Source organism: Neophocaena asiaeorientalis, unplaced genomic scaffold (assembly GCF_003031525.2).
Source record: "Neophocaena asiaeorientalis asiaeorientalis breed wild unplaced genomic scaffold, Neophocaena_asiaeorientalis_V1.1 scaffold77, whole genome shotgun sequence".
NCBI classification, from domain to species: domain Eukaryota; kingdom Metazoa; phylum Chordata; class Mammalia; order Artiodactyla; family Phocoenidae; genus Neophocaena; species Neophocaena asiaeorientalis.
The window spans coordinates 5,805,850-5,826,692 of NW_020174645.1; the positions used below are offsets into that span (position 1 = coordinate 5,805,850).

The window sequence follows — 20,843 nt, forward strand, 5'->3', positions numbered from 1 at the left end:
GCTACAGAAACTCTTATCACCACCCCTTTTCCTCCCAGCAAGCTGTGCGACGCGCCGGGTCTTAGCCCTTTTGTGCCATCCGGGTCTCTCGCGGGAGCGATTTCAGTGTTGCGAAGCGTTTAGGCGGCCGGTACTGTGGAGAGCGGCAAGTGGAGGTGCCGCCGTAGCGGCCAGGACTCTGGACTATGGCGGTAGGTGCCGAATCTGAGTTTAAAGTCAGGCATATTTTTTTGCTGCTCTGCAAAGAAGGGATGAACGGCTCCCAGAGCTGTTGTCGGGGCTAGTGTGTGGACAAGATGGCGCCGCGGCCTTCTTCTGCGCCCGCCATCATGGCTGCCGTAGGGAGGGGGAAAGAAGGCGGTGTCGATGGGGGTGGGGAGCCGCAGGGAGTGTCTTTTCTTCCAGAACTTTCCTCGTGTCTTTCCCAGTTTTATGTTCCTTTTGTCCCACAGAACTGACTCCAGTTTTGCTTACCCTGGTTGGTGATTATATTGAGTTTCGTTAGGGCTTGGGCATTTATGTTCGCGGTGGGAAAGGGCTGGGGAAGAGAGAAAAGGGATCAGGGGTCGTCTCTGAAAAGTATGGGGTCAAAAAGGAGGTGCCTGTAAGAGGTAGAACGTGAGAAGAGAGCAAGCGGTCTTGTAGCGATTATTTTGCCTACGCTCAGTGAGATGATTCTAGCTGCATAATTTCGGTTAGGGTGAACGTCCGTGTAAACCTTAGTTTATTCCTTAGTAAGCATCTAGGGAACGTGTTTCTCGAAGGGAGTAAAAATTCGACTTAATGAGAAGTCTTTGGAGCTACGAATTCTGACTGGCTCCGTTTCCGAAGTGGCTCCTGATGTAATCATTTTGAAGGTTTCGAGAAACATAATCAAAGCCCTAACATTGGCATTGTTACTTTAAATTTAAGAGCCCTTCATAGGCCCGTTAAATTTTAAATGAAAGCTACAGTTCTTAAATTACGTTTTCTGAGAAATTAAGCCTGCTTTGGTTATAAGATGCCCAATCCTGATGGATCGCATTATTGTGTGATTACTTCATTTTACTTATCCGGTCACAAGAAAAATGCAAACATTTTGCATTCTTTTCCATTGACTAAAAAGTTGTGTTTTCTCGTTTTCGAAGATAAATAGGACTAAAATAAATAGGACTGTTAAGAATAACGAAAAACTCGTACTCATCCGATCATTGGGGTATCTGGAAGTAGAAATTGTCTGCCCCTCCCACCCGCGCCCCCATACCTAATTGATTTGATTTAGAACCGGGTTTTTGATAACCGATTTGGAATCCTTGTTCAAACAGTTGGGCACATAATCTATTTAAATATTTTTTTGTTTAACTAGTGCTTTGGGCTTCTTAATCTACTTGAAAGAACAGTATTATTTTACTTGGGCTCAAATATTCAAAAAAAAATTCAGACCTTCGTTTCTGCAGCGCCTTGTTCAATAAAAAGACCATCCCCTCGAGATGTGGCCTAGTATTAAGTCCAATGTGCCGTCTTTGCACTGGAAAAAATTCTTATACTATGTCTTGAGTGCCATTGGGGTTTTAAAGAAGTGAATTTTAGGAAACAGTGGTGTTTTTCTAATAGAGAAAATGGTAGAGTGAAGGGCCTTTTTGCAGTTAGCATTTAAGATTTACACATAGGTCCGTACTAAATTGAAATCTTAGATATTTTCAGAGAAGTTTTAATACTCGATTTTATTTGGGTATTTTTGTTATTCTACTATAATATATTCTCAAGGAAATAAAAGCTTCGGGTGAGCTAAGTGGCCCCCTATTATTCACATCTGTTTAGTGATACGATGGTTTTTGTTTTTGTCCTGTAGTGTGTTTTACAGATGAAAATGGCTGTTCGGTGTGAGTTATTAGCCCGTTTTACAGAGTGCCTTCCCTTAAGGGCATTTTACTAAGTGTAAGTTTACCAACACAGCACATCACAGACCTGTCAGAAATAATCCTTAAGAATAGTGATGAGGGGATTGACATACATACACTAAGATGTATAAAATGGATAACTAATAATCTGCTGTATAAAAAAATTAAATTAAAAAAAAAAGAATAGTGATGAGGACTTCCCTGGTGGTCCAGTGGTTAAGACTCCACGCTTCCATTGCAGGGGGCACGGGCTGCATCCATGGTCGGGGAACTAAGATCCACGTGCCGCACGGTGAGGCCCCAAAAGAAAAAAGAATAGTGATGAGAACAAGAGTAAAAGAAAATGACCAATGTTAGTTGTGAAAATCAGAATCATCTTTAGTTGTGTGATATAGTGTCATGTATTATAATATTAGACAGCAAAGAGAGTACCATCTTACGTGAGTCAGCTAATGTTGCTGGATCTCATCTGTGAAATGAGAAAGTTGAGCTTGATTCTAAGAGATGAGAGCCTTTCTGCACAAAAATTTTATGATTCCAGAGATCACCCATACATAGAGAAGCATGTGTGCTGGAATGGGCCTCCCCAGTAATTAGGTGTTTCATCCCATAATATGTCTTTCATCCTAACTAACCTGTAAATCCTTCCCTTTTAATTTATTATTTTATTCCTGAAGTCTAACATCGAGTTAGGTGCATTTTTGACCATCAGAAAATAGTTGTTAAAATAATGTGATGTCTCACACTTCATTTGTTAAAGTACTCCCCATTTAGTTTACTTGGTGTTTGTTTTCTGGACTAATCTTCCTAAAGGAAGAAGTTCATTATCATGTGATTATTTCTCCTGCTGAAAATGTATAGTATATTCACTATTTACCCAATCCAGATCTTTTTTCTGTAAAGAGCAAGTTAGTAGATATTTTAGGCATTGTGGACCATGTGCAACATACAGTCTCTGTCACATTCCTTGCTTGCTTGTTTTAACAACCCTTTTAAAAATGTAAAAGTCATTCTTAGCTCAAGGGCGATACTTTGCTAACTCATGTGGTAAGTAATCAACTCCCTGGGGGTATTGACTATTTTTGTATTTCCTCTCTGGTTAGATGGGTTGCCAACGTCCACCTTCCACATATTACGGAAACTGTTTTCCCTGCCTTTTATCAGAATTTCACTCAGGAGAACATTTAGGTTTTAGTTTCTCCTTGAAGCTTTTTTCTATGACTCTTTTTTTTTTTTTAATAAACTTATTATTGATTGATTGATTGATGCTTCGGGTCTTTGGTGCTGCGCAAGGGCTTTCTCTAGTTGCGGAGAGCGGGGGCTACTCTTCGTTGCAGTGCGCAGGCTTCTCATTGCGGTGGGTTCTCTTGTTCCGGAGCACTGGATTTAGGCACGCGGGCTCAGTAGTTGTGACTCACGGGCTGTAGAGCACAGGCTTAGTAGTTGTGGTGCACGGGCTTAGTTGTTCCGTTGCATGTTTGATCTTCCTGGACCAGGGCTCGAACCCATGTCCCCTGCATTGGCAGGCAGATTCTTAACCACCGCACCACCAGGTAAGTCCCTCTATGACTCATTTAAATCAATTTAATGAAGGAACCTACTCTCCTAGGTAAATCGGGTCTTTGGGAAAGAGTGTGTACTCTTGACTATTTTAATTTTTTTAAATTTATATTGTGATAACTTATAAAATGCTTTAAAGCAGAAACAACTTAATGTTTCCATAGCCCAGAGCATATGTGAGGAGAGGCAGACCATATTTTGCAGCAGCACTGTGCCAAGGGGCTTTCATTAAAGAGGGTTAATGAAATTAAGATTGGGTTCTCAGATAGGTAAGTTAATTTTCTGTTGTTTTTTTTTTTTAATAATATTCTAGAAGCATTCTCTTTGCTTTTTAAGATTTTACAGTCTTAGGTCTTTTTAACCTTTAACAGCTCATTTTTAAATGCCTCTTTATGCTAATTTAAAATACAAGTATTGGTAAAGTCAACTAAATGAATTCATAGATCTAAAATGGACTCTATTTTCTCTGCTTGAATACTTAATGGAGATACTTGAAGCCCTATTTTCCCCTTCCCCCAATGTTTTGAAAGTTATACAAATAATGATTAAAAAAAATAAAGATGTATCCATTCAGTTACATGTGTCTCTGGTATTGGGTTAGTCAGTTTGTTTATTGTTATTTCAATTTATTCAGGCCTACTTAGCAAGTACAAAGCATATTTAGCTACTTGAAAATCAGTTCTTCTGATTTCTTGATTTTCTTTATTTTTTAATTTTGTAAAACTCAAGGATAACTATCTTTCCTCCCTTCTCACTCTTTTAAGTAATTGGAAACATTTTAAGTGCAGTTAAGAATTTATAACCATTTTTCTTTAAACTTTTAGGCTAGTGATACAGAACGAGATGGACTAGCCCCAGAAAAGACATCCCCAGATAGAGATAAGAAAAAAGAGCAGTCCGATGTATCTGTTTCTCCCAGAGCCTCAAAACATCATTATTCAAGATCACGATCAAGGTCAAGAGAAAGAAAACGAAAGTCAGGTATGTGTAAGACATAAGTTTACTGATGTAATTAATATGTGTTCTTCCCATTGAGAAATGGATAGTGAAAAGTGCATTGGGAATTTTCTGGAGAATTTTTCAATTATGAGGAATACAAATGTCCTAATACAGGAATTTTATAACTTGTCAAAGACAGAATGTATGCTTAAATTTGTGTCACAATAACTATTATCCCTCAGATGTTCAAATTTTATCCTTTCAACATAGGCAAAACAATATTTTGAAAGATGTAGTCTGGGCAGTGGTATATTCTGAACTTACTTAACATCTTTGATGTAAGTTACAAGAGCTTTTTTTTTTTTTTTTTTTGCGCCACGTGGGCCTCTCACTGTTGTGGCCTCTCCCATTGCGGAGCATAGGCTCCGGATGCGCAGGCTTAGCGGCCATGGCTCGCAGGCTCAGCGGCCATGGCTCATGGGCCCAGCTGCTCCGCGGCATGTGGGATCCTCCCGAACCAGGGCACGAACCCGTGTCCCCTGCATCGGCAGGCGGACTCTCAACCACTGGGCCACCAGGGAAGCCCACAAGAACATTTTTAACCTTGGTTTTCTTTTTAATGTTAAAATATTTCTGAAAGCAAGAGTTTTTAGTGTTTTGAAATGCTCTTTATTTAGAGCATTTTTTTTAACTAGACTGATGTGGCATAGAAAGCATGATGTATTGCTAATGAATCAATACTTAAGTAGTTAAAAGAGAGATAGAATAGAAATGGGTTAAAAAGTTTCAAGACCTGGACTCTGGTTATTTATCCGTTGCACCCACAGATAGTCCATCTACAAAATGGTTCAAGTGTAATTTTTATGTATATGTTTGAAACTGTACAGTATCATAACTACTTTTTAATGGGAATTTTTCTAAACTGTAACATCTTTTTGACTACTTAAAAGACTCCAAATATAATTCAACCTGTTTGTTTTCTCTTGCATTCTTTGCTCCTTTTGTTCTTAATTGTTTTCCTCTATTAAGACCCTTTATAAGTTTGCTATGTAATAGGAAGCAAGATGAACTGGACAGAATGTTTTGTAAAATATAGAGGATCTGTGATAGGGGCTTCCCTGGTTGGCGCAGTGGTTGAGAGTCTGCCTGCCGATGCAGGGGACACAGGTTCATGCCCCGGTCCGGGAGGATCCTTCGTGCCGCGGAGCCTGTGCGTCTGGAGCCTGTGCTCCGCAACGGGAGAGGCCACAACAGTGAGAGGCCCGCGTACCGCAAAAAAAAAAGAATCTGTGACCACCTGAAAGACAAACTCTGTTTGTCATATGTCATGGAACATGGACTTGTGGAACTTTTTTTGCTTACTTATTTGATTATATTCTGGTTTGCTCAGATTGCTTGATTTATTTCAGATACATGAAGTATTACTGTAGTAGAATAATCCCACCCCTGCCATAAAAAAATAGTCTTTAGAGTTTGACTAGTAAATAGATTAGTTAGGCAAGTGGCCAGAAATGTTCTTTGTATGAGTTTTGGAATTTGTGTTTGAGGTGTTTCTGTACCATTATTTATGGTGAATTTTTGTGTGTTCACAGATAATGAAGGAAGAAAACACAGGAGCCGGAGCAGAAGCAAAGAGGTAATTAACACTTTGTAGTGAATAGGCACTTTAGAATACTTGTAAAGTATCTGGTAGAAATGTTTGTGTGAATATATGATATTGTCAAGGTAAGTACCAAAACTTGAAATTTAAAAGGTTTAATTCAGTTATAAAATAAGCATGATTTGGATTCATCATTTTTCAAGAAGATAGATGTTTATATGAAAAGTTCATTCAAAAACTATTAATGTTATGTTGTGAAAATATTCACAATAAAAATTTCATATGAAGAATATAACTGGTTTTTTAGGCCTGTCACACAGAGCTTCCATTAATCTGAGGTCCCGAGTCTCTTCATGCCTGACAACTGCTCAGGACTTTTAAATCGCAATCATCTTTAAGTAGCAATACTTTTAGATATCTATGGGCTACTTTTTCTTTATGGAAGATAATGAGAGTCCTTTTCATTAGTAAACTAGTTTGATTCCCTAAGAATAGTATTGAATTTTGAAATAAAAGTGTCAGTGAGGGACTGCTGGAAAGATGGCGGTGACACAAAACTTGAGGATAAAGAAAGGCAGCAGCTGTATTGCAGAGGAGTTAACTTGCCCACCTGAGAAGACAAGGAATGAGCCAACAAAGGAAGAGCAGAAGTAGAAGCCAAAAAGGGAGGAGAAGAGTCTCATGGGGGCTGGGCAAGGGACTCCTTAAACCACTGTGGGCAGGGACTTCACCTCTTCCCCTAATGGAAGCTCTGTTAAATTTTAATTTAGGAGAGTTTTTGTGAAAATGACTATTTTGTTTAGCTCACATGATAACATTTCTATAATAAATCATACTCAGCGTGCTAATGCGCGAAGAGACTGAACTGAAGACGCTGCAGACTCAGATAGCAAAATAATAAGCCTACTTCATGATAAGGTAACTATTAGTCATTCAAACTCCTATTTCCCTTAAGTATATCTTAAATCAGTTAAGGGTTTTAATGGTTTTTTTAAAAAATAATAATAGTAATGTTATGTTTGGAAAGCTGGTTTGAAATAAACTGAAACTTTTGCAAGCTTAATAACCACTTAAAGATTTTCCAGTTTGCCACCATATGGCAAAATCAAGGAAATAGTCTTTTTTATAAGCTCATGGAGAACTGGCATTGAAACTAAAATTTAGCTGTGTCTCCAGGTCTCTTATTTTTCTGCAAAATAATAAATTACAGACTATGATCCTTTTCTGATGTATCACCATGCATGTTCTAAAATGTTTGACTAAGCTTTTTGTTTTTAAGAAAAGTTAATCTTGAGCGGAAGGAAATATGTGCTAAGGTCTATTCTGGGAAGCATGAGTTAAGTGTCCTGTTGTGGTGGAAAACGATGCCCTGGGTGTCAGAAGAATATGGGGTCTGGGTTCAACTCTCCTAATATGTAGCTTTGTGACTTTAGATCTTAATTTAGTCATATATAAAGTAGGGGGAATTAGAAGATCTGAGTTTCCTTCCAGCTTTAAAATTGTGATTCTGAAATGTCCAGGATTTTAAGCTTTAGCTACAAGATGGATTTGACAAATCTTAATGGGGGGAAATCAAATGTTTAGCACTTCCTAATTCAGTATGTGAGTGTAGGATGGAGACTTGATCATACAATTAATTTAGCTCAGTCTCTGAATGCATATGTTGTGAAAGCAAAAGCCTTGGTTTTTATAATCGTTCAGAATATGGGGGAAGTATGTATTATATAATGGTAGAGGGATTAATTGTGTTACACCTAGTTTGATTTCATAAAAATTAAAACAGATATGGTTGCCATTTTCTACCCTAGGTACATGAAGTGTAATAGAACTCCAAGCCTGTTGGGATATTGCAAGATGAAAAGTGATTGCTTCACAGTTTAGGATTGGGAGAAAAATCAAGAGCCGTCTTTAAGAAAGGATGTGGCAGTATAGCTATAAAAAGGACACTTAACTTTGTGTAAAGTAATTTGAAGTTGCTAGAAGATATTAATACTTAGATTAATTTTACTTAGTTACCTAATTGGAAATGCATTTTTCTGGTGCATTTCTTTGTGTCCTTATCTTCGTTATTGTTAACTTTTAAAACTTAATATTATGTATTCTGGATTTAGAAGTTGTTGTATATACGTGTCTGTTTCTCTAAAAGGTTTGTTGGAAAATTGAAAAAACTTTGATACATGTGTACTTCCCTCTTAGATAAAAGAAACATCAGGGATTCCTCTTTTTCTGAAATAGTGGTTTTTCGATATTATTGACATTGAAAGTTATTGTTTTGATTGTGGTATTGAAAGTATTTGGGGGTGGAACCTGCATTTGGGGGGGTTTATAAAGAAAAAGTAAAATTAGTAATATACATCTGCAACATTTGGGTGATGTGAAACTAGATCTTTTTTTAAATTTGCCACACACTCCTAAGGTTACTAATGTTGCATCACAACATTTTTGCTACTGATACCCATACTAACTCTCTTTGTTGCACTATTTTCCTGAAAGAACCAACTTCTTCTTAAAACAGGCAAGAAGACATGAATCCAAAGATAAATCCTCTAAGAAACACAAGTCTGAGGAACATAATGACAAAGAGCATTCTTCTGATAAAGGAAGAGAGCGGCTAAATTCATCTGAAAATGGTGAGGACAGACACAAACGCAAAGAAAGAAAGTCATCAAGAGGCAGAAGTCATTCAAGGTCTAGGTCTCGTGAAAGGTAAGTAGTTTCTCCTAAGTTAATGCCTTCTAAAGAATTCCTAAGTTACATAAAGGTTTGCATTAATGGAGCAACACCCAAAAAAATCTTAGCTAGAAAATTGGTATTTTTAACTTTCTGAGTTGTCTGTCACAGTGAAAAAATTTTTGCTGAATTATGTTTATATAGTTTGCCAATATCATAATCCTTTTACATTGCTGGTGCAGGATTCGTTTGCTGCTGAACTCTAGTCTAGGTTTTATTTAGGTATGGGTTAAAAGATTTTTGAGAAATGGGTCATGGTTCAAATTTTTGTGGCTTTTTTGTTGTGTTTTAAGAAACCAGTGTCCGCAACATATTTTGCGGATTTCTGTGGGGAATATGTGTGTGGTATCAGATTTGGTCAAAAATTTTCAGTAGTAGAATAACTTGATTGTTACTCTTAGAAATAGTTTGGTTCAGCAGTAGACTTCAAGCTATTAAACAGAATCTTAAATTGGGGTAGGAAACATTGCTTTTTTGACATTATCAGTTTATTGTGTTCCCTGTAAGTAACTACAAATTTATGTACTTGAATTTCAGGCGTCATCGTAGTAGGAGCAGAGAGCGGAAGAAGTCAAGATCCAGGAGTAGGGAGCGGAAAAAGTCAAGATCCAGAAGCAGAGAGAGGAAGAAATCACGATCCAGAAGCAGGGAGAGAAAACGTCGGATCCGATCTCGTTCCCGCTCAAGATCAAGACACAGACATAGGAGTAGAAGCAGGAGTAGGACAAGGAGTAGAAGTCGGTAGGTATTCATCATCTTGAATAAAATCAAACAGACCCCTCACAGGGTCTGTTCAGTCAGGCTTAGAAAGGTTAAGTAACTTGCTCAAGAAGCCCAACATCATACAGTTCTTAAATAGTAAAGCTGGGACCTGGTTCCAAATGCATCTGAAAGCAAAGTCAGTACGTGTGCTTAATCCACCGTACTGGTTATACTCTCTCAGATACTCAGAAAGATGAGCTTATAAATTCACACTTGTCTTGATTGGAAGGAAATTTTGATTTGTTTAGGCAGGAAATACAATAAAGAGCATTTAATTATAAATATTCAGAGAATATGTTTATTCTCTACTAATATTAGTTACTAATAGTGTGTTATATCTGTATTCACAGATACTGGTAATAAAGTTAATGTGAAAGCTTCTTTGTTAATTTATTGTTCATTAAGTCAAATAGTCTAAAAGAATGAAATATGGGTAAAAGTGTACTTTGGCTTATAATAACTTGGTTTGTCACTTGTTTGATCATTTTTTCAGTTTTTAATCATTGGTTTTAGTGTGTAATAGTTGCCTAAATTGAACTTTACCAGTTAGGAGATATAGTCAATCTAAAGTAAATGGTAATTTCACCATTAATTACCATTGTTTTTTGGTTTTTGGTTTTTGTGTTTTTTTGCGGTACGCGGACCTCTCAGTGTTGTGGCCTCTCCCGTTGCGGAGCACAGGCTCCGGACGCGCAGGCTTAGCGGCCATGGCTCATGGACCCAGCCGCTCTGCGGCATGTCGGATCTTCCCGGACCGGGGCACGAACCCATGTCCCCTGCATCGGCAGGCGGACTCCCAACCACTGCGCCACCAGGAAAGCCCTGTTTTTGTTTTTTTTAAATCACCATTTGGGCAATTCAGGTCATTATTTATGGCATTTCTAGTTTTAACCACTGATACCTTTTATTCTAATCAATGACTATTTTTAATTCTAATTTTGTTTTCGTGATTTATATTTTTGAAAACATTTACAAGTTAATTCATTGTACATTAGAATACTAGGACCATTTAACTTATCAATCCCACTAGTAGGAATTTATCCTACCTATTGACTTACACAAGTGTAAAATGACTAACGTACAAGTCTAGCGTTTGCAACATTGGGTGTAATAGCAAAAGATTGGAAACAACCTAAATGTCCATCTGAAACAGGGATGGTTAAGTGAATTTATAGAAACTAGTCTTATATACAAGGAACTTGGTGTGCCTATGGAAGGTGTACAACAGAGGTGGAATGGAAGGGGTTCAAAATATATTTCCTAGACCAGTTTAATTTTTATTGAACTATGTAACTGTAATTTATTTTGATTCAATAAAATAATTATTACTTGGCCATACTGAGACATGTAAAATATGATTTATTAAAGAGATAGAAAGAAGAGAATTGAAAAACCGAGAAGATTTAGCAGAAGTTTAAGCCGAACTCCTAGCCCACCTCCCTTCCGAGGCAGAAACACAGCAATGGATGCACAAGAAGCTTTAGCTAGGAGGTGTGTATATTTTTTATTCAATACATTTTTTTTCTCCTTTTCATCTTGAGGTAGATATTCAATTGTTGTGGACCAAATGAATGCTTTCAGAGGATAATTCAAATAATTAAATCTAGCCATAACTACTGTGGCAGTTTTGTGATACAGAACTGTATTAAGTGGTTTGTTAATTCCCATCTTTAATTTGCTTATTTGCACAGCTGGAAAGAGTATTTCTTCAACAGTTTCTCTTTTTTCTTCATGATTAACTAATTCATTTTTCTCAAGTCTAGACTCGAATATTTTCAGTTGGCCCTTGGAACTTTTTAAAAAATCTTAAATGTGATCTAATAACTGTTAATTTTGCATCTAAAACTGCTTTGTCTTTACCTTCTTTGTTCTTCCTTAAGAAAAGTCTCTGAAACAATAAGTAGAATTCTGTCAGTAGTTTTCCTATTTTGAAGGTGGCGAATAATAAGCCAGTTCATTTGATCTTAAAGTTTTTACTGCTGTGATAGCATAGGAAGATCATTGTATTTTTAAATTTTCTAATGTTTCAAAGATGGGTGATTGTGGGACCACACACAGCAGGGCTGTCTAACCGAAATCTGCAAAACCATTGAAAGAACTGCCTCATAGAGGCAAGAAGTAAAGTAAAATCCAAGCCCTTGTTTGCAGGTTTTCCCATATTCTAAAAAACTAAAATCTTTTGATTTTGATTTTTTTTTTTATGAAATTGAGTTTGTATTTTTTTTTCATTACAAAAATACAGTTATCACAATGTAACCTGATGGGCTGCTGCCCTGTGAACCCAGCCTGGCAGAAACTCCAGCTGAACAGCAGCAGCAGCAAAGGTGTGAGCTCACCCCTTCTCCATTCCATTCACCTTAGTGAATGGTATTGATTCCAAACCTGCAGTGGCCACTTAAAATATACAGCCAGTAGCTGTCAGTTACTTTCTTACTGAAACTAAAATCAACAGAATTAGGAAATAATTTTCTACAATATCTGAACTAATTTATAAAGAATGGTCCATTAACTTTGATCATGAATTTTTTTAAGCCCTAAAGTTTATTCTTGTTTACTCTTAAGTTTATTGTATTTAAAATTTTGGATTATACTAAAGTTGAATCTATAACTAGCATCTAAAACTTTAATTTAGTCTACTTAGTGATTTTCAGATGACAATTTTTAAAACTGCTTTGGAAATACTTTTATTTATGAACCTATGTTTTAACATTAATCCTAATCAGAAACTTCTTCCTGATTAGGACAAATTCAAGGCTGTACTACTTGTCTTTCTTTCATGTGTGCTCAATAGAAGGGAACAAAATTATAGATTGTTATCCTTTTATGTGAATTATGACAATTGTTAAAGCAAATGTCAATTTTCTACTACTGTATTTTACCTGTAGTGCCCACTGCTCCCCTCCCCCAAGAAACTTTTTCCCCAATCCTTGCCCCTTTATACTATAGAGGAGGGAGAGGGTGGTGTTTAACTTATGATTGGTAAATCAAGAAATCTTTGGAAGAAAAGGGCTTTCTCTTTCAGGAACTCACTGTGAAGATAACATTACTTACCATTTGTGATATACCAGATAGATACCTACTTGACAGCACATTTTGTTTAGTGTGTGTATTCAGTGGTGAATTCAGTGTGAATCAGAATTTGTTTTGGGGGATGAATTTGTGTTTCACGTTTTCAGTTCCTTTGCTAATAATTTCTTTACCTCCTAATAGTAGTTTTCTAATATTTAGGTTTTTCCCCCCGTTTTATTAGATTATAGAGAATGGCAGGGTTTGCTTGCCCTTTTTTAAATTTTATTTTTGGCTTTTTAATTTTCACTGATTTAGAGACTAATAAAGTCTGTTTATATAAAAATCATTTGCATGCTTTGATTGGCCTTAATCCTGTATCGGCCTCCCTTAAGAAGCATTTAGGTAATTCTATAAATTATTGCATGTACCCTAAGATTTACTCAGCTTTCAATATGTTTTCTCAATGTCTCAATTTGCAAGATTTAATTTTATCCTTCTGTAACCAGCACTGATGAAGATTGAATAACTTTTATCTCATAACCATTTTAATGACTCTGTGGGAACTGTATATAAAAGCTACTAGAGTTGTTGGCTATTCAGTGAAATTAAAAATGTTTAAAACCAGTAGTGAAATATTATCTAATTGTGACTGATACCATCTTAAGAATGATTGCTTTTTTTCCCACATGCAGATATCAATTTGGGGAAGGTATTAAATTTATTTAAAATTCTATATAAAGTGTTTTATGCCTACATATGTATACATAAAGAGATAAATGTTGGCTTTATATATTGATATTTTTATTTATTTAAATTGTCTTTGACAGGTTGGAAAGGGCAAAGAAATTACAGGAACAGCGAGAAAAGGAAATGGTTGAAAAACAAAAACAACAGGAAATAGCTGCAGGTAATTTTTGTTTTCTTTATTATGGAAGTATGGCAGTATTTATAGAACATTTGAAAAGTTCAGGAAAAGTAATAGGAAGAGAATCATGTGTGATCCCTTCTACCCGTCAGTATGCTGTAGATCAGTATGCTGTAAATTACTAATTGAATTGGGAACATGTTATTTTTAGTGTTACTTTTGTACCTCATAAAACTTTTTTTGCACTGTATTTCTGATTTGGTCAATGTAGATAATTTTGAAAAGTGAATAGTGACTATTCTTGTTCATGTAGCAGTTTAGCCATCACTGCATATGTCTTTTAGTTATGATTTTGGAAATGCAGTTTATTAAAGATGATGAACTGGAGTATGTATTATGTCTTACTATTAAAAATCAAGTTTTAGGCATAACACAGACACACTGCCTGTGGATGATTTAAAGGTGATCAGAGAGATCCTGTATGAAATGTAATCTGGAAGGTAGAAGTAACAGACCTGGCACTTAACTTTTATAGGACTTGGGCCTAGTATGATAAGTGTGTATAATACCTGTTAAATAGTTTTAAATGTTTCTTGTGAGTTTCACATTAGATGTTGTGAGATTGTTTTGTGAGCTATAAAGAACCATACAAAGAAAAGTCAATGTATTAAAAGTTTAGCGACAGTCACTAGTTCATTTCCATTGAAATCATACACCTTTATCCTATTTGCAGGATTCCCTTTATCCTCAGAAGTAAGTGAACTTTAAGTATATATAAGGGATCATATACAGAAATGTCTAGTGATGAATACATTAATATTTGCTAAAATGTTATTGCTTTATAAGCTTAACACAGTCATTTTCTATTTGGTGAAAATATTCTGCCTTTTTGCAGATTAGTAGCTCTTATATATAAATAATGTATTACTGTAAATTAGGAGGTTTGTTTTGGTTAAAATCCATACTTATTTCCTCTTCAGCAGCTGCAGCTACCGGAGGTTCTGTTCTCAATGTTGCTGCCCTATTGGCATCAGGAACACAAGTAACTCCTCAGATAGCTATGGCAGCTCAGATGGCAGCCTTGCAGGCTAAAGCTTTGGCAGAGACCGGAATAGCTGTACCTAGCTATTACAACCCAGCAGCTGTGAATCCAATGAAATTTGCTGAACAAGAGAAAAAAAGGAAAATGCTTTGGCAAGGCAAGAAAGAAGGAGTAAGTTCTCTTATTCTCCTTTTTTGTCATTGATTCCTCAGCTTAGAAAAACAAACTTGGATTGGAAAAGATTAGTTTGGGTTTATCTTTCTTCTGAGAGCCTGACTGGAATAATTTAATTTGCTACAATTATTAATTCTGGGGGGGAAAATGCACGATCTAAGTCAGGCTTTCAGAGAAAACCAATATTGCCCTACATTTATTAAGGGGAAAGAGTTGGTTCCTTAGCTTAGATTTTTTTTTTCATATTATTAAGGTGATTATAAATTCCATTGGTGGAATGCCATAAATGCTATTGTTTTTCTACTAAGACTATATTATGGAAAGATCTAGTATCATAATACAAGGTATTTAAATTTTACATATGCTAAAAATTCATTGTTTTTTTAACAGGACAAATCCCAGTCTGCTGAAATATGGGAGAAATTGAATTTCGGAAACAAGGACCAAAATGTCAAATTTAGGAAATTAATGGGTATTAAGGTGAGTTATACACTTTGTAATAAAGTTCATGTTATTTTATATTTTTAGGGTAACTTGGTTCTCAACTTAAACATTATTTCAGTGATGTGTCATCTCTGGGTACTTTCTAGTGCTCTTTCATTTGTGTTCTCTACATTAACTTCACAGAATTAACCAATAAATTATCACTAGTCAACAATACAAATTGTTAAAAAAAATTTTTTTTTTAAGAAGATGTTGGGGGTAGGAGTTTATTTATTTATTTGTTTTTGCTGTGTTGGGTCTTCATTTCTGTGCGAGGGCTTTCTCTGGTTGTGGCAAGTGGGGGCGACTCTTCATCGCGGTGCGCGGGCCTCTCACTGTCGCGGCCTCTCATTGCGGAGCACAGGCTCCAGACGCGCAGGCTCAGTAGTTGTGGCTCACGGGCCTAGTTGCTCCACAGCATGTGGGATTCTCCCAGACCAGGGCTTGAACCCGTGTCCCCTGCGTTAGGCAGATTCTCAACCACTGCGCCACCAGGGAAGCCCCAAATTGTTAAATTTGATTAAAACATTTGTTGAGGGACTTCCCTGAAGCTCCAGTGGTTAAGACCCCACACTTCCATTGTAGGGGATGTGGGTTCAATCCCTGGTCGGGGAACAAAGATCCCACATGCTGTGCAGCATGGCCAAAACATAAGAAATAAAACAGTTGTTGATTGTTACTGCGTGTTTATGCCTTAAGCAAACCTTGTTCAAAATCATAAGCTTTTCTTAGTAAATTAAAAAAAAAAATTGTAAAAAGGAATTAATTTGCTTTTAAAAATGCCCGTTTAGGGCTTCCCTGGTAGCACAATGGATAAGAATCTGCCTACCAATGCAGGGGACAGGGGTTCAATCCCTGGTCCAGGAAGATCCCACATGCCGCAGAGCAACTAAGCCCATGTGCCACAACTACTGAAGCCCACGCACTGTGCTCCACAACAAGAGAAGCCTGCGCACCACAAAGAAGAGTAGCCCCCGCTCGCTGCTACCCTGCATGCAGTAACAGTGACCCAACATGCCCCCCCCAAAATTAATTAATTAAATTGCCCATTTAAATGGAATATTACTCAGCCATAAAAGGGAATGAAACAGTTATTTGTAGTGAGGTGGATGGAACTAGAGTGTGTCATACAGAGTGAAGTAAGTCAGAAAAAGAAAAATACCATATGCTAACGCATATATATGAAATCTAAAAATTGGTACTGATGAACCTAGTGGTAGGGCAGGAATAAAGATGTAGACGTTGCAAACGGACTTGAGGACATGGGGTGGGTGGGGGTGGGGGAGGCTGGGACGTAGTGAGAGAGTGGCATTAACATACATACACTACCAAATGTAAAATGGATGGCTAGTGAGAAGCTGCTGCAAAGCACAGGTAGATAAGTTTGGTGCTTTGTGATGCCCTAGAGGAGTGGGATAGGGAGGGTGGGAGGGAGGCTCAGGAAGGAGGGGATATGGGGATATATGTATGCATATGGATGATTCACTTTGTTATACAGCAGAAACTAACACAACATCGTAAAGCAGTTATACTCCGATAAAGATGTATAAAAAGAAAAAATGCCCATTTAAGGTTAACTATACTTGGTGTGGGGTTGGACTTTCTTAATTTTTTTCAAGGAAGTGTTTTGTTTGAGTTTTTTTGTGGGTTTTTAAAAAAATAATTAATTAATTTGGCTGTGCCAGGTCTTAGTTGCAGCAAGCGGGATCTTTTAGTTGCGGCATGCGAACTCTTAGTTGCAGCATGTGGGATTTAGTTCCCTGACCAGGGGCTGAACCCAGGTCCCCTGCATTGGGAGCACAGAGTCTTAGCCACTGGACTACCAGGGAAGTCCCAAGGAAGGTTTTAGGTTTTACACAACAACCTGGTAAGGTCGACAAATGTTCAGATATTGGTTATTACTAAGGGAGTTGGTTTTTCATTGAAGGGATATTTGGTTTACACTCCATCCCCATTTTCTCCTTCACTTTTCCCTAGATGCTTTATTTATTTTTGGCTGCATTGGGTCTTCATTGCTGCACGCGGGCTTTCTCTAGTTTCAACGAGCGGGGGCTACTCTTCGCAGCGGGATGCAGGCTTCTCATTGCAGTGGCTTCTCGTTGTGGAGCGTGGGCTTCAGTAGTCGTGTCGCACGGGCTCAGTTGCTCCATGGCATGTGGGATCTTCCCAGACCAGGGCTTGAACCCTTGTCCCCTGCATTGGCACGTGGATTCTTAACCACTGCACCCCCAGGGAAGTCCCTGGCCTGTTCTACATGTTCTTTCTTGGGCCCACTGAATGATTTTTGTTATGTCCTGCTCTATCCCAGTACCTAGAATGAACATTGCCTTGAATTCCATAGGTGCTGAATGAATGAATGGAAGCTAAGTGAGGTCAAATATGTACTGCAAAAATGTGATGTAGTAGTACTTCTTAAGGGAGAGAAGCACTTTTTATTCCTAAGTGAATTCATTTTAATAGTATATTTTGTATCTGTTATTTAGAGTGAAGATGAAGCTGGATGTAGCTCCGTTGATGAAGAAAGTTACAAGACATTGAAACAGCAGGAAGAAGTATTCAGAAATCTAGACGCTCAGTATGAAATGGCAAGATCACAAACCCACACACAAAGAGGAATGGGATTGGGTTTTACATCATCGATGCGAGGAATGGACACAGTTTGAAGAAAATCACACTTTATACTTGGGACTTTTATAGACTTCTGGTTCTGATGTCAGGTCCTTGTTCACCAAACAGCTGGCATTCTAGCTTGCATGGGTGTTGCATTGACTTTAATTTATTGAAAAATATGATTTTTTGTAAATATCAGATCAGTGATACTGGTGTTAGTGTTGTAATCAGGTTAAACCCGCTTCCATTAAACTTGACAGGACTATAGAAGGACAATATTTTTTAGTTAATGAATTCTACTTTTCAAATATATAAAAGCTGCAGATGGGATAAAATCTCATACATGGATTTTTGGTGTCCACTGTCTTGTGTACTTTTGTACTTAACCTTGTACAGTTATTTTCATCTCTTGAAACATGAAAGAAATGTTATGTAGATGTTCTTTAGAAGATCTGGCCATTTGGTACATAATCCAGCACAAATAGGCTGGGTGGTGATGATAATAAAAATGGTTTTCTCAAAACTCGTGTTAATTTAAGTTACCTGGAATTCTTATTTGAATTTGTCTTATGGTTTCTGTAGCATTTTGCAATTTCTAGTGGAAGACACTGACTAGAAATTCCGTTGTTTTTTTTTTTTAAGAATTATGCTATAGGCAATACCATGGTGAGCAAAAATGTAAAAGGAAGTTGGGAGGAGTGAAAAAACTTAGTAAAATAATACTGTTTTCCTACTATTATAAGGGACAGAACTGGTGTACAGTATTTGTTAAATATTCCATTATGTTATTCAGGAAATAGATTAATACATTAAAGGGATGTAAGCACTTTTATTTTAATAAAGTGCCTTATAACAAGTTCTTTGTATGCCCTTTCCTCATTATCCCTTTTGAATTGTCTAACCTGAAGTACTAAAACAGAAAACAACTTTGTCACTAAATTGATTAAATTTAGGGCATAGTTCTGGTGGAAGGAGGGGACTACAGAACTTGTACTTCATTTGCTTTCATTACAACAAATTCATAATTTTTAGCTTTCACTGGAAAAATCCTTTGAAAAACATCTCCACAATGTAGTAGCACAAGGGAAGACTGCTTAATGTGTTTTGGTAAATGTTTGGTTTTCCCAGAGCACAATTATTTTGGGGAGAGATGGCTCTTAATGCTTCAGCGACAAAGTCAAGTTTCTGGGGAAATAACACCATGGTTTTTCACTTTGGAGTCATCCCAAATTCACATTTTCCTGGTGAGCTGTACCTTCTGAAATCTGTTTCATTAAGAGTGTTTTTGGGGGAAAAAAGAATGATTGGGGGCCTGTAATGCAGTGTGGATATGAAAAGCACACATTGAACTGCTTCCTGTGTTTTTCTGTGGTATTTTAGGAGCTGGCCATACACGATGAATGATATGGTCCATCCTGTACTTATTTAGTAATTTAAAGAATTTTTATAGCTAATTTTAAACAGGAAACTAATTTTGATTCATTTAGTATGGATTCATTTAGTATGTCTAAAATAATTGAGTTAGGTAATCAGTATTCTTAGTAGAGATTTTACATTCTTACTTGCATGCTTGTGTTTGAAATCCAGGGGGTATTTTACATTTTAACATCCCAGTTGGGACTAGTCATATTTAAAGTTATTAATAGCTACATACAGCCAGGGGAAACCATCCTGGACAATGCAGATTTAGAGGGAGGCATATAGGTAATTGCAATTTGCATAATTAAATTTTATGAAGCAATTATTGGAATCCTGGGGGTGGGGGCCAGTTAACTGCTTGGCTCAATTTGAAATGAGTTTGTAGGGAAGCATTTATATGCTTAAAACTTTTTTTCCCCTTTTTTCTGGCTGTTACTGTGCTTTCCGTGTCCAAAGCCTGGTACTCCACCATGGATGTTTTGGGCTTTACTCTTGTATGCGACGGGAACATAAGTTGCTGTCCAGGAGATTCTTTCAAGACATGGTAGTAAGACAAGACCACACTATTTGAGGCAAGGTTTTGATGAGCTTTGTGAGAGCAACTGGCTTGGAGGATAAGAAAATTCAAAGATGATGTTTCCAATTTGGGTGATCATTGATGGTGATTAAATTAGAAAAATACTATAGTAGGTTGGTAGAAGGAGATAGAAGCAGAAATTAAGTTGTATTATATATCATTCCAAGTTAATTTCATGGCCAAAAGATGATTTAAGTATATACTTAAATATAGTTTCTCAGGGGCCCTCTCCTAGTTCTCCCACTGGCTGTGCATCAGTTTCTGTAGTTGTCTCATCCTAAATCCCAGCCCTCTAGGGCTCAGTCCTAGACTTCCTTCCCACTCTGTTCTTCACTATGCAGTCTCATTCTCTATCATCTTTGTATTTACTTTCCATAAAAATTTGAACCAGCCAAATGCTAATCTTTAGTTCAATCCTCTTTGGAGCTTAGCCAAATATCTGTGTAATATACACCTCCACTGAGCCCGAAAATTTTACCTTCAATATACTAGAGCTTCAAAAATTTCTTCCACTACTCTAGTTACTTACCTAACTAGAGTTATATACGGATAAAATTGTTTATAAGGATAAAATTGCCTCAAGGTACCACATAGCCAAAATGGAACTCACCCTTTACTCCCAAACCTGGTCAACATCAAATGATTTTTTTCTCTATCTCAAATGATCACTTATTTAACCAGTTTCTTAAGTCAGAATCCTGGCAAATAATTCACCACCCTTTTCTCTCATTCCCTATATACAAACCTTCAGTTATCTCTGTTGCTTTAATTTTATCTTTTAAATATTCTCTATTAAATATCAACCCTTCACTATTGCCACTACCCTAATCCAAGCTAACATTTGTTGATCTTATTACAAAAATCTATCAGTCTACTAGATTTGGAATTCTACGTTTGCTCCATCGCCAGTCCTTTTCCTATCATGCCATCAGGACCATCTTACCAAAATGAAAATTTGTGGGTCATAGACCCACCACTTGTTTAAAATGTTGAAATGACTTGCCAGTTTGGAGGTGGAGACAATGTCCCTAATATGGTGAGTACTTGCCTAATGTTCCAGCCTCATTTTGGTCCACTCTGCCTTTTCGTTCTACACGCCATTTCTTCAGACTAGGACTCTTAATTCCACCCCCCATACCACCAACTTTGCCCTCCTAACACTTCATAATTCAGTTCAAACCTCAGTTCTTCCA

The 20,843-nt window shown here is 37.1% G+C and overlaps 1 protein-coding gene across 5 annotated transcripts; it reads left to right on the top strand.

Moving 5' to 3' along the window:
- The first annotated feature begins 58 nt into the window (after positions 1-58).
- Positions 59-18,510, top strand: RSRC2 (arginine and serine rich coiled-coil 2). Of its 5 annotated transcripts, none has more exons than XM_024758703.1 (12): positions 59-191; positions 1,832-1,917; positions 4,265-4,421; positions 5,972-6,015; positions 6,820-6,897; positions 8,473-8,685; positions 9,247-9,450; positions 10,840-10,962; positions 13,308-13,387; positions 14,326-14,558; positions 14,952-15,041; positions 17,528-18,510. In XM_024758703.1, the coding sequence occupies exons 5-12, from the start codon at positions 6,890-6,892 to the stop codon at positions 17,705-17,707; spliced, it is 1,131 nt and encodes a 376-aa protein (XP_024614471.1). In that variant the 5' UTR covers positions 59-191; positions 1,832-1,917; positions 4,265-4,421; positions 5,972-6,015; positions 6,820-6,889; the 3' UTR covers positions 17,708-18,510. The 5 variants fall into 5 exon arrangements, with proteins under 5 accessions (XP_024614471.1, XP_024614473.1, XP_024614470.1 ...); XM_024758705.1 differs by having other exon boundaries at positions 14,329-14,558; XM_024758702.1 differs by lacking the exons at positions 1,832-1,917; positions 6,820-6,897 and having other exon boundaries at positions 8,495-8,685; positions 14,329-14,558.
- The last annotated feature ends 2,333 nt before the right edge of the window (positions 18,511-20,843 follow it).